General features: G+C 44.1%; 1 protein-coding gene across 1 annotated transcript in view; it reads left to right on the top strand.

The window, feature by feature from the left end:
- Positions 1 to 14,348, top strand: part of cux2b (cut-like homeobox 2b) — an 84,030-nt gene that overhangs the window by 37,476 nt on the left and 32,206 nt on the right. Inside the window, exon 3 of the mRNA XM_034541207.1 lies at positions 1,048 to 1,095. Within this exon, the coding sequence (XP_034397098.1) occupies positions 1,048 to 1,095 (48 nt within the window). The remainder of the gene's footprint in view (positions 1 to 1,047; positions 1,096 to 14,348) is intronic.

Below are 14,348 nucleotides of genomic sequence, written 5' to 3'. Positions count from 1 at the left end.
TAATATTTTACAATAAAACAGTAAACTACTGTATGTGTCCAAAAACATAGGCCGTGAGAAATCACCAATGCAGTAACAGAATCTTGATTCATATTTGATCAGCGCTGCCTAGTTTGACTGAGATCAGAGGCTGATTGGTTGTGGTTGCACAGATTATCTGTCTCGTGCACTACTGTCATGATAAAGGGACAGTGTGAGCAAATATGACAGTTATATTTTATACAATTTACCTGCTGAAGTTCTTTTACTAGGAACACCATTGCCTCTGTCACCTAAGTACACATATTTGTGTTCCGGAAAACTGCAAGTGATCAAGCAATTGATATGTTTTTTTTAAATTGTTACTGTCGCACATTATGTTTGCCGTCGTTTCATTTTCTTGATTTCCGTCCACTTTACTTTTGTACGGCAAAATGGCAATTAAGGTGGATTGTACTGAATACACGAAAAGCAAAATCTATGAATGATACAAATGTGATTTATGTCCTTTTTTGTATCATCATCTTCTTTGAAATGATCATCCATTGACATCTAAGCTGAAGTCAAAGAGAATATTTCTATATTTTATAAATGAGCCCTCTGGCTATTTGCTGTGGCTACGCTTCCCGTCTATCTCAGCCCGAGTATGTAGTGTGGTGCTGTAATCTTGTCAGTATAATACAGGCGTTTAAGACAGGATCAGGCTGTCACCACTGGCAGCACAATCCCCTTACCTGAGGCTGTGGGAGCTCGCACAAGTCTGGATCTCTGAGCTCTAACGCAAGCTCCTGGAAAGCCCCACTTTTCAAACATGCCCACTCAAACCCTTTAGGTTTAACCACTAATACCCACAGCCCATAGCAACATACCTCACTCTCTCTCACACACACACACACACACACACACACACACACACACACATACAGTGTAAAAGCAGCTATGGAGAGAATCCATTAACATTAAAGCTTTTCAGTCCTCTTTCTTATGGAGCTCACCGGGGCCAATCTGGAGCATCTGCAATATAGAAAATGCTGAGACTGAGTTTGCTCTTTTTTGGTTTGTGCATAGGAAGTCCGGGAGATGGTGGCACCTGTTCTCAAGAGTTTCCAGGCCCAGGTGAGTCTCGTGGCATTTTACAAGATATATGAAACATTTACAGATTCTGCAGAATAGAGCACAGACTGTCTCAGAACCGCCAAGTGGCATTTTTAATTGATGATTTCCTCAGCTTTGCTTCTGCTTCACATTCTAATTTACTGACGCAAGAGATACCCCTGCTGGATAGTATATGCACACTTGCACACTGACCAGTGCAGATCAGTGTGCCTCTGGAATGAATAATTCGATCGGGGCGAGGAATCCATGGCATGCTTTCCGTGTTGCTGCTCATCTGGTGCTTATTGACTGATGCCTTTTCTGTCAAAGAGAAGTAGCATCTATCTGCCATTAGATGATCAGATATCTGGCTTCTCATATTTTCTTGGCTGAGACAAGCCCTCATTTCCTGTTGTGATGGTGCATCCACCGTGCCCCCTCTGACGTCGCCATATTGAAAAAGTCATCTGATACCTACCCAAGACTCTCCTCCATGCCATTAAACCAAGGTCATAAATCACATTTGTGAGCTGCGTTATGGTCCGCAAAGCAAAGGCTTATGGAAATGATACCACAAATATGTTTTCAGTCTCGCTCTCCCCTCTAAACTCCCGCTCAGCGCTGACCTGAAAGCCCCATCGTCAGTACACTCAGCATGGATTGTTCAGTTCTCTTGCAAGTGATTATTGGCAGATTCTTTTTAATGCTTTATAATTGACTGAGCCCAAGCAACCGTGTTCCCTGGCAGGAGCTATCACATTCTTCAATACTCCACCCCGCACTACTACTGTGGTTGATTTGTGTGCTAATTCAATTACTCTAACTCTAAAGTCGCACAAATATCAGAAGCACCCTTCCATGTCTTTATTGTGCAAACAGGAACCCACAGGATTAATTTAAGCACCATTGATGTCTGACAACTGGGAGTCTAGAGATGTTTCATAGTAGATAAAATAGATGGCTGATAATGAGCGATGATTTTCTTTTTTTTTCTTCTTTCTTCTTGTTCGCTGCAGGCCTCTCTGGGTACCTCTCGGTCTCTCTTGTGTAACTTTCACAAGCTTGTGTTGTGCACATTGAGTAAGTAAGCTTCCTGCGGAAAAAAAACAAACGCCACGGCTGTCTTTTTGATCTCGAGGTGCAGCGAGCAACTCGGAACACCATAATAATATAGTCCTCTGGTGTTTTCTGATACACTTTGACCTTATTGGTAATGTCAAACAGCTTGCGGAGGCTTGTGAACTTTACCCAGCGGTAGTCTGCACGACCTGAGTGTAAGCTGTGGGACCTCGACCTGCTGCTGCAGGGGGAGAATGTGAGGAGAAGGTGGAGTTGGATGTGCTTGTTTGGCTGCGTGCTTTGGGAGAGACTAAAGCTCCCCTGCAGCTGCACTGTACAGGTGGTGAACGATATAGTCCTGGCATGTGTGTGTGTGTGTGTGTGTGTGTGTGTGTAAGGGTGCATACATGTGAGAAAGAAATGGGTCCTTACTTCCACAACCCCCCTCCTCCTCCCACTTTGGAGGCCCAGAGGAGTGCCTCATGGTATTTGGACCCTCATCCTGCCACTTCTAAAGGAGAAGTCGGCTCCTTTGAAGTGTTTGCGACATGACAGGTTCTCTTTCTTTTCTTTTTCATTTCAATGTTCCCCACCCACTTTTTCTCTCTTCTCCCGTCCAATCTCGCCTTCTAATTATCGCTAACCAGGCGACTGATTAGAAACACGTTGCCGACCTAGTTTTTTTTCCGAGGAGCTGGAGGAGGAGAAAGGGTTAATCCCAGAGCTGGTGGCTGTCATTGGTCGCTTCCCTCCTTCTTCTCCTCTTTTTCGTTCTGCTCTCCTCTTTCTTTCCCTGGAAGTTTGCTAATGAGGTCCCGTCAGAGCTGAGGAGAGGTGTTAATTTGGCCTTGTGAAGTAGGAAGGAGATTAAGGACAGTGAGGAGCTGAGTTTACGGCTTAAAATACACCGCTGTCCTTATTAATCCACAGGGCCCTGGGAGACCAGCGTTTTTGGTTTCATAATGAACACTGTCTTATAATGAAGGTAATTTTAATAAAAATGTACGGAGGAGAAGAAGAGGAGATGGTGCACGTCTCCGTGGTCTCAGGCACACCTTGAGGGATATGACAGTTATCGCTCAAATAACTGATCGCTGGAGAGACGGGCCCCGTCGGACCACGACGTTCACACAACTTTCACACCCGCTGCCATCTGAACGTACAGAAAGCCCACCAAGACTATCTGAGCTTCTCAATACAATTTACACCTCCCTCTCACTTTAGAGTGCAAACTCCCCTCAGGATAAACCTTTGTGAGGCAGATAGAAAAAGAACAGTGGCAGATTTCTCGTACATTTGTAGTCTTTTTGTTTTTGTTCTTCGGGAGAGGCAGAATTCCTCCTCACATGCGACCTGTGCCAATGTGAATATCAGGACCCACATTAGCAAGTCATTCTATTTTCCTCCTCTCCTCTTGATGTCGTTTGGTGCGAAAACAGCAGTATGGGTCCCTAATTACTGAAACTTGCTTTTCAATGATAATCCGTGGAGTAATTTAGCGTGCACAATGAGAGTTGTGGTGCTTGCGCAGATGGATATTCTGATAAATAGTTTGTAACGTGTAATTAGCAGCTCTGCCGGTTACATACCATTAACCCCTCGAGCTCAGGAATCATTATTGGCCCTCATTATCAAGTAGCAAGGTACGATCGAGCTGACTAGACATCAAAAACATCAAACAGCTATTAAAGTGCTGCGAACTGGGGGCCGGTGGACACCTGTTTATGAGTCTAACTGTGCCATTTCTTCCCCTGAGGTTGGGAAGTGATGATGTGGGGGAAGACAATGTTTTTGTGTATGTTGTTGTTGTTGCTTTTTTTTCTTCTTCTTCTTCTTTCCACAAGAGCACGGGAGGTATTTTGACTATACAGCAGCTTTTGAACTCCATGAAACTGAGTAACGCAATCTCAAAATGGCTGCTGCTTCTCTCACCCATACGACTCACTTTTTCACATTCAGGAAGAAGGACATTTTGTGCGCTTTATGTCACAGAATGTTTTCTGTCAGACAGTACATGGGAGGATCGGTGCGCAGCCAAAGTCACACCGGTTGTTTGGATTGTCACATCCATCTGCCGCTCATCTGCAGCCGAGTTTCCAACCTAAACCCAGTCGTGTGAAGCATCTTGCAGATGATTTGACCAGAGTCGCGTGGATCATAGAGTGTTTCAGTGTCTCGCCCTGAGCTCGCCCGCCACGCAGCGAGGTAGGCAAACACCGCCTTTGATCATCCATCGAGAGACGACCAGTTCTTCCTCCTTTTGATTAATTCCTGAAGGAAATGATAATTTCTCTTGAATGTATGAATATGTTATGAATAGTGGAATGAATCAAAGAGTAAAAGATGATAATTAATTACAGCGCTATGATAAAAGGCTGTGGGTGTTATGACGCAAGCTTCCTCCGTGTCATTATGAGAGGCTCCGTAATTACCTTTCTGCACGAGCCAGCGCTCCTGGCGGTGCTGGCGGTGAGAGTGCCGCTCACTGAGTGAGTCTAACGGTCATAAAGCTTTTCCCTGCCTAATTGTCTGAGGGGCTCTATGGCACTTTCATAGATGAGGGACTGCGCCGTTAGGAAAAATGCTCAGCGACGCTACAGCTTTTCCAGCTCAATGAAGACAGATCTTCATCATGGGCTAAACCTCGCGGTTATTAGGTACAGATTGCTTGAGTGGATGGCTAACTTGGGAAGATGGGGTCGGAAACAAGTGAGCGGCAGAGTCATACGGTGTGACATAAAAGCTGCTTTTGCATTACACACCGTTTTAAAAACAAGCGAGTGTTGATTTCTCTGTATGTTGTACATTATAGGCCCATATTCCTGCCAATATGCCAGATCCCTGCCTCACAGTTACCTCTGAATATTCCCTGTGTGTTATTATTCATGCCCTACCTTATGTAAGGGGCATTTACAACATTCTGCTACTCCTCTCACTCAATCCCACTCTCCCATCCTCCCCTGCCTCCCCCCGGCTATGGCCAGACTGCTCCATTCTGGGCTGACGAGGTATCTCTAATGCCTGTCTCCTGCTCGGCTGTCTCAGGCTCATTGAGCAGCAGGCTAGGCCCAGGATCTTCAGGCCATTACCTATTCACAGCACGTCCAGGCCTCCAGCCTATTGTGGGGAACATAATGGGCTCCAGGGCCATGTAAACCACCGGCTCTCTGCTCCTGGTTTATCACTTGTGTCCTCTTCATACTAAGGAGAGGGAAGGAAGGTGGGAGGCAAGAAGGTAGGGAGAGGAGCTGGAGACAGAGCACAGGGGAGGGGATGTGGGGTGGGTGGGAGGTGTAAGTGGACATTAGATGATACCTTCCTTGAGTCTTTTACATCCTCTGCATCTCCAGAGGGTGAATGTCTGAAAAGCTGCTCTGACCCAAGCTCAATAGACTTCTGTTCACTTACTGTTTCTTTATTAGTTTAAAGTTGACTTTAATTGCTGCTTTTTGGGAAGCAGGCTCATTTAAAAAAAATAAAAAATAAAATAAAATGTACAATTGGCTCCTTTTTTATTTTCAGTTAGTTACTTGTTGTAATAACTGCATTGACCTAGTTTGTTCTACACGTTTGAAGTGAGCCAATGCAATGTTTGGCTGAACAGTGGCCACTGGTTACAAATTACAGAATAATAATCAATGCAAAAAACGTAGCGCAGACTTGAACACAAAGGGAATCTTAAAGGTGGTGAGATTGCCTATAAATTAATTGCATACGAACAGAGTTTCTCTAGGCACTACACATTGAGACAAAGATGCTTTAGCAGTTATTGCCAATTATCTCTAAGCTGTATGGCTCTGAATGTACAAAGAAAAGTGGAAGAAAGAGGGAAACTAGACACAATTTGTGAGTGATTCATTTCTGACAAATTACTTTCATGAACTGAAAACACAGTGTTAAACATTTATTAATTCAAAGACAAAAAACACAGACTACACCTAGACCCCACAACGCTGTGGTAGTGACCTGTCAACCACAATGTAGCCACGACCCTAAAGCATACAATATGGTCCTATTTTACTCAAAATGGGACAATAACTTACTAAATCAACATCATACTGTAGTGAAAAAGCAAGACCATGAGTGAGACCATGAACTCATGTTTATAAGGTTTACTGAGGTATAAATCAAGTGAGAAGTAGAGTCATTTTCTCATAGACTTCCATACAATCAGACTATTTTTTTTCTCTCATGAGTGACATTTATTATGAGGAAGAATGTGTTTTACTTTTTTTCAAAAGTGACATGCTTTAAAGCTGTAAATGTAGATGATATTTATGACTGAAATGCAAGCAATACAATAACGACGAGCACATTTGAACAACACCCGGCAAAAATACCATCATTCTGTCTCTCAGAAGCTCGGAAAGAAACTTTCAAAATGAAATGTCATCAATTCAGCCAATGGCAACATGAAAAAAAAAAACAGAATTTGGGTGGCAGTGTTTCAGCAGTGGTGCGCCATATTTCAGCTCCAGATTGGACCTTTTGAAGAAGTTTAATGCATCTGACTGCCCTTGTTTGTTTCCTGTGTGGTGACTGATTGTTGTGATTCTGCTGGGTGTTTTTATGCTGAGACGCCTCAACCTTTCCATCAGCCTTCCCAGTGTCAGTCTTATCCCTCCTCTGCTGATCTGATGGCGTGTGTGTGTGCGTGTGTTGGCGTGTTTGTTTTCCTGTCCTGACTGATGCCCTGTCGGAGCGTCCCAGTTGGGTGTATTCATCATTATGGATGCGTGTTTAGAGCCAGGGATGCACACCAGGTAAAGAAGAGAGAGAGAGAGAGAGAGAGAGAGGGGGGTTATAAATAGGCACTTGGCTCTCTAGCCATGTGGAATTGATGAGTTTCAGCACATTCTGCTCTGCAGTGCCAGGTTTAATTTCTACCGTCCTGACAGCACAAACCTCAGAGCCCGGAGACGTCACGCCTGACTGCCGCTGCTGTGCAAATGTTAGCCGTGTTTGAGGATGGACGCACGCACAGCGCCGACTGCACCGCTCCTATTGGGTGTCTGACTTGGGTGTACATCCGCTCCTTTAAACCCTTGTCACCTTAAGAGACAGGCAATCACATTCCCCTGCTGACCCCTTCACCGAACTGACACTCACCAGCAGCAGACAGTAACTAATCCAAGAGGCGGTATCTTAGATAGCCGGCCCCCAGTCTAACATGGTCAACGACTTGTTATGAGACAGGTGAGAGCCCCCCCCCCCCCTCCCTCTTCTCCCTGCAGGCATCCCAAGTCAGAGAGCAGCAACAGTAGCAGTAGCTCCTCCGTCTCTGGGATTCTCCGGCTCCTGGCTCCCTCTCGGCTGCTGGCAAGAGCACAGTCAAATTAGCCAATAAAAATGTGTGAAATCGGTGGCTCAGCGCCGGCGAGGACATGCCAGGAGAAATAAACATCAGTGCTACAACCAGGAAAAGCTCATGCGAGGAGGAAAAGGCGGAACGGGAGAGCTGCTCCGCCAATTCTACGGCACGACTCTCTGATCCCAGGCGGAGAATCCGAGCGGCACAGACACACCGTCGGAGAGCAACGTTGTGTCTCCGCTCCATTGAGCAGCGAGGCCCGGCCTCAGATCGAGCCCGTGGCAGCACGAGTCAAGAGAACATGAGCTTCTGTCAGAGGATACACAGCCATCGTGTGCTGAAGTGATTTAATTCCCCCTGTTTTCATCTGAGGTGTCCCCCCCCCACACACCCATACCAGTCTTCATTTCACATGATGCTCGGCTGTGAAGTTTAATTTCAGCGAAATCTAAACACGCTAATTAAATATCATAACTTTCTGAAGAAGGTTTCTTGTTAAGGCACCTGAAATTTTAATTTAGACTTCAAAAGAGCGAAAGACTTTAAAGCAAATCTATTGTTTTTCATTTAGACTGGCAATTTTCTTTTCTCTGCAGTACTGCAGTACGTAGTTATGATTGATCTGGTAATTAAAATATGCAGAGAGGGAAAAATATTAACTGCTCCTTTTTCACTTTTTTGTTTTTTTTTGTTTTAGAAAACACAGCCGACACATTTTCCATCTCTTTCCAGCACAGATAATTAAATTTTGCACATTGATGTTCTTTACACAGCATTCATCGGCCTCATTATTTTTCCATTTTCATCTTTCTGGTGAGAGATCGATAGATTGATAAAATGATGGAGCCTATCTTAAATAATGCAAGCGGAGAAAAGTTACACTTACTTTGCTGCTGGCAAAGTGTTTGAACTTGTATTCTTCTTTCAAATTGTATTTAATATCCCACGAAGGTAGATCTCGCAGCATTACCTGATGCTGTAAATCGTTTATTCACATTTTTGCTGTCCCTCTGCAAAAAAGGAAAGAAAGAAAGATGCAGCTCCTCTCCACTTTTAGTGGGCCTATGGTATATGGGATGATGCTTGTCAAGGCTAATATCCTAAATGATAAAGAAAGTGGCAATTCAAAGAAAGACAGCGTAAAGTAGGCCAATTAGTACCTAGGGAACATTTTGCTAGGAGAGATAGCAGCTCCAAATGTCACATGCGCGAACATTAGGACCAATTGTTTATAATATGACCTGACAGTTTGGGTCTCTGTAATATGGGATTAACTACTTTACTAATTAACATGTGGCTCTATTAAAACAAGCAGCTGCAAGTGAAATAACTCTCCAACCCAGGAGGAGCTCATCCCTTCGGATGTACACGCCACATTAAAGTGTTGCCTCTCCGCAACAAATCAAATGTGTTTTTACATTTCAGAGATTCTGCTTGTTTAATTCTTATTTTCCACTGAAAGTACGATGTCCTACATCACGCCCGCGCGCCCTTAAATATATAAGCCCACACATCAGAGTAGTCTTTGGCTTTGTCACAAGCAGATATATATGTTTTAAAGTCCCACCGCAGGGCTCTCTGTTTCATTCGGGACATTAAGTGGCCACAGTGGCCGGAGGAGAGCGTTAAACACATCCCCAATTAAAGCAAAGTCACTTTTTGCATCTCCTCGCGATTTCTCCCGCAGTCCCCTGTAATTGGGTCTCGGTGGATTTTGAGCTCCGGCTCTTCATCTGGAGGGAAGGCCTGGAGTGGGGCCGAGGAGACGGCCAAAGGGAGGAAGCTGCTGGTCACCGGGCCCCGGACGCTCGCAGCTGGCAGACAGGAGCAGGAGTCAGCCGTGTGGAGTCTGGGAGCTTCAGTCCGGACAGAGAGGCACTGTTCCCCAGTTAGCACGCAGGACACATGGAGGGCCAAGAGCTCGCTGGGGGAAACCCCATGAAACCCCTATGAAACCCCATGAAAGCCCCATGAAACCCTCCCATGAAACCCCATGAAACCCAATGAAACCCCCATGAAACCCCATGAACCCCTCCCATGAAACCCCATGAACCCCTCCCATGAAACCCCATGAACCCCTCCCATGAAACCCCCATGCAGGACGTTGTAGCACCAAGTTAAGAGTGGCGGGAAGTAACCAAGTACCGTTTTGAGGTGCTTATACTTTACTTGAGTATTTCTATTTCATCCTACTTTATACTTGAATACTCCGCAACCTGTCAGAGGGAAATATTGTGCTTTTTACTCCACTACATTTATCGGACATATTAAGATTTTATATCACAACATATACTAAGCTTATATAATACAACAGATTGGTAACAGATTAGTATTTTTAAACTATTGTATTGGTACTTTAATTTATGCAAAAGGCAAGTCTCTAGAAAACCTGATCAAAAGGTCTGTCTGTTTGTTTTTAGACTTTTTATATTATTACAATGATTATATACATTCAAGCAGGTGCACAGAAGCACATTGATATTGTATAATAATATACTTTATTTATACAGGTAATTATGCAAGTTATGATAAGTGCTTCTTTACATGGTTGAACCCCGATTAAAATATTTCAGAACGGTAGTGAGGCAAATCAAATCCGACAATGTGTAGGTTAAATACACATGCAGTTAAGTCTTTTTAGATACTGTGAGTAGTGATGCATATTGATACATAGAATGTACAGGCTTAAATAACTAAAAGAGCAATTTTAGTTTCACGGTATTCATCAAAATAGCAACCCTTGGAGACTTCCTTGGGTCGCCTGAGTGTGTACGTGTGTGTGTGTGTGTGTGTTTGTGTGTGGGGGGGGGCGTGTGTCTTCTTCTGGCGAGACATGTGAAGGACAGCTGAAGGAGCGGTGAGACCCAGTGATGGGCTCGTTTTATTACATCTCATATTGAGACCAATCTCTGTCCGTTCACCTGAAGGACAGCCAGCTATTCCCTCACTAAATTAGCCAGCCGCTGTGGTGTGAGAGGGCGTCCACAGGCGCGCTTTGACCCACACACCCAATCACTCACTCACACACACACACACACACGCTGATGCTGGTTCAGGCAGTCACGCAATTGTGTATACAAGGAAGTCACACTTACACGCATAATCCCATGTCCCGCCTCCCACGTGCACACTCTCCCCCGTTGTGAATGTGGTGTAATTGCAGTCATGGTGGCAGGTTTGTGCCTGTGTCAACGAGGCCTGCAGACCTCATCCTTGAGGGTCCTTGTGACACAGATCTCAGCACTGGATCATACCTTTACACGTGTATGTGTGTGTGTGTGTCACAATGCATCTACCTTTTAATGCAGCAATGCATGGGGTTTTAGCCCATGAACACACTGGTGGCTTGGAGGGTGAACATGAACAGAACGTTCATGCTCTCTCCTCCCTGACGAAACGTCTTTTGTAAAGTCTGTTTTTTTTTTTGTTTTTTTTTCACTCACAGCGGATGTTCTAATGAGGCAGAGCCTGAAATAGCAGTGGGGCTAGCACTGCAGAACTATGACATCCCATGTGAGAACTTGCCCAAATCACAGTGGCTGCAGCCGTGCGTCAGGTTTCTTTATTTATAACCCGTACAGAATTGTCCTACACTCTGAGCATATGGAGGGTTATGTAATGCTCAGCATCCAATAGATAGCCACTAAAGTCAGGTCCTATATATATATATAAAGCTTGCTGAAGAGTTGTTTCTGAGGCCGCTTACGATGGAGTTAGCATGTCTGGATTACAATGATATAACAAAAAGAATGGTTATTGCGAAGCAAAACAATAAATACAAAGACAGAAAACACATGTAGTTCTCGCTTACCTCTAGTGGCGTCTAACCGGTATTAGTTTTGTTTTAGTTGCACAGGGAGATTTCTGTCTGCACCTTTAACACAATGAATGTGAAAGACATTTTGCAGCATTGCTCAGGATAATCAGTGGTGTTTAGAAAAAAACTAGACTTATATTTGCTTATTTCTTTTTAAATACTGTTTTACCTCTTGATTACTGTTGGTAGTGTTTCTTGAGCACATTTTCCCTGTAGGATTGATTTTAAGATTTTTGTTTACCTGCAAATCATTAAATGGGCTAGCTCCCAACTATGTGTTGGACCTTTTACATTCCTACGTCCCATCAAGGTCACTCAGGTCAGCTGACCAGTTGCCCCTTGTTGTCCGCATAGATAAAGGTTGAAGCACAGAGGAGAGCGAGCTTTTGCAGCTGAAGCCACCAAACTCTGAAACAAATTGCCTCTGACTCTTAATCTGGCCCCTAAAGTGCCTCGTTTTTAAATCCCATCTTAAAACACATTTTTATTATCTGGCTTTTAACTGACTTTGAGAGTTGCCTCTCTATAAAGTATTTTAGGAACGAGTCCCAACATCCTGAAATCAGTTTGTTTTTGCACTTCCAGTTCACTCGTTTAGGTCAACACGTTTTTTTTAAGTGTTTTTGGTTCGATGCCTGAAATAAAGTCCGAGGTTAACTAGAGCTTCAGAGATTTGAATGTTTTGCTCTACGCTATAAAATACATCAGTAAATACCCCTTTTGTTTATTTTGAAGCTTGCACGTGTTTTGTAAAAAAGGCGCCTGCTAACAAGCGGCTAAATAAGACCACAAAAGGTCATAATGCCGATTATTCCAGCTTCACAGCCTCGTTGTGTAAACTTATGCTGATGCAACCGCGGTGTAGTTCATTTATAATCTCATGATAGCTTTTCACTCCTGCCAAAAACCATAGAAATGGGGTTCATTTCTGAAGATTATATCGCAGTACAAAAACTGTTGGCACACAGAAATACGTCATTCCTGCAGCATTTATTGTTGACGTTTATCTTTTAAACATGTCTTTTGTTTTGTTCATGGTGTTTTTATAATTTATTTTACATGTGGTCATCTGTTGTTGACATTTGGATTAATGGCCTCTAAAATATACTCCAATTAGCTCTTGGATAGAGCTTCTCACAGCTTATGTGACATAGTAATATCTTAAAACCTGCACAAAATACAACCAAAACCGAATGCCATGAAAGGTATCAACATTGGCCGGTCACTTTTGGTGAACCGACCCTTTAAGACATATTTACAGACACTGTTTTAATGCTATAGTTTTATCAGCAGTTGCTCAGATATGCATTTGAAAACCACATCAGCTCTTTCTGTTACAGGAATCTCATCTGATTAGCCTTCATTCACTCAAATTGAAATGCCGCCTCGCGCCTGTCGCATTGTATACGAGTCATCAGGCAGGAAAGCCGGTCATTACAATCATGACATCAAATGCCTGGCAGCAGAGGTCAATCAGTGTACATTAGCCAAACAGAGCTCATTTGTTTTACAGCTTTTAGTGGCGTGTTGGCAACAGCGGACATGAGCTTTAGGCTGGCGTCCAGCGGGCACCGAGGGCCTCCCAGCAGAGCAGAATACGAAGAAGAAGAGGGGTTAACGTTTTCCTGTCTTTTCCAGTCCCGATACCTGGGAGGGACGATCCGATACCAGTGTTTAATTAATTAGCCGTATGCTTCACCATGCAGAAGGGACTGCGGACATTCTTTTATGTTGACTTAAACATTGCTCTCTTCAGTATGTCAAACAAAATGTGTCAAATAAAAACATAGATAATAATGTAATGAATTCTTATTTATTGAAATAATGGTATACAATACCAGATCTGCTATTTATGTCAGTATTTGACCGATATCATTATCCCTAGATAATGCGTCCCCGTCCCCCCAATGTTCCACCACTCACCTGGTTCAAGCAGCAGAAATTAATTTCTTCACACTGGGCATTCTTTAAAAAACCTAAAGAGTTTTGATGGTCAGGTCACTGCCACAAAAGACCCCAATGCACTATATTGTGTGTAAAGTCCAGTCCAGTCTCCTCTTTGGCCAGTACACTTTTTAAACTTCGGGTGCCGAAGGGTCATCACACTGACGCATTAGTGTGTGAGTTGGTGTGCAGAGGCACACATTGCCAAAGATCAGTCTTAACCCTCACCTGGTGCTAATTATAGCAGACGAAGGCACATTTCGGTGGCACTCTGGTGATCCGTCATCGACAGGCCCTCTCTAGCCTGGCTGGGAGTGATATCTCTCTGTAAAATATGTATGACATCAAAAAGCCTTAAAGGTTATTACAAATTAATAATGAGTAGTGGGCCGAGAGCAGTAAAAAATAGCCTTTCCTTGGTGTCGTGTTTAAATGTTTAATTCAACATGCTCCACTATAGATGTGGACTGCCTCCCAGCGATATGTGCAGGGCCCCGAGGCCTCACCACACTGTCAAAGGTCTGGAACAGACAGCCCCAGACCACCAGGCTCATGCGTATTAAGATAGACATTCAGATTAGAATGATTCATGCAGACGTGAATGATCATCCGTCTGGAGCCGTCAACTGGTATCTTGAAAAGAGCCCCCCGCGCACTAACGGCATACAGAATTATGAAAACACTAAAGGAAGCAGTTTCACTCGCATCAAGTGCAAATTCTCTGCAGACTCTCAGACATCGAAAAGCTCTTTCGGGGTGTTTCTCTGAAGCAAGTCGAATCAGTGGCCCTGAACCCCCCCTCACAGTAATGTCTGAAGACACTGTACAAAATTGCCTTATTTATGCCTGTAATGTAAGCTGTCTGTTCTGGTGTCTCTCATTCTCTGTGGAACCGACGGCGGTGGCAGCCGAGTCTGGAGTGAATTTGCAGGGCGACTACCTGGGAAACATCAACAGTCATTAATTATGTAAAACTCTTCTCACAGTGGGAGCAGGGAGAGCTGCATACAACTGCAGCGCCCGCTCCTATTAGACTCAATGTACTCTACAATGAGCCCCCACTGCCTGGGGGCGCGGAGGGATTATCAGACTACCGCCAGGACCCCCCCCCCCCCCCCCCCCCCCAATAGAAAGACACACAAG

Source organism: Cyclopterus lumpus, chromosome 9 (genome assembly GCF_009769545.1).
Source record: "Cyclopterus lumpus isolate fCycLum1 chromosome 9, fCycLum1.pri, whole genome shotgun sequence".
In the NCBI taxonomy this organism is placed as follows: domain Eukaryota; kingdom Metazoa; phylum Chordata; class Actinopteri; order Perciformes; family Cyclopteridae; genus Cyclopterus; species Cyclopterus lumpus.
Note: the sequence above shows the minus strand (reverse complement) of the source record. Positions and strands in the feature narration are given on the sequence as shown.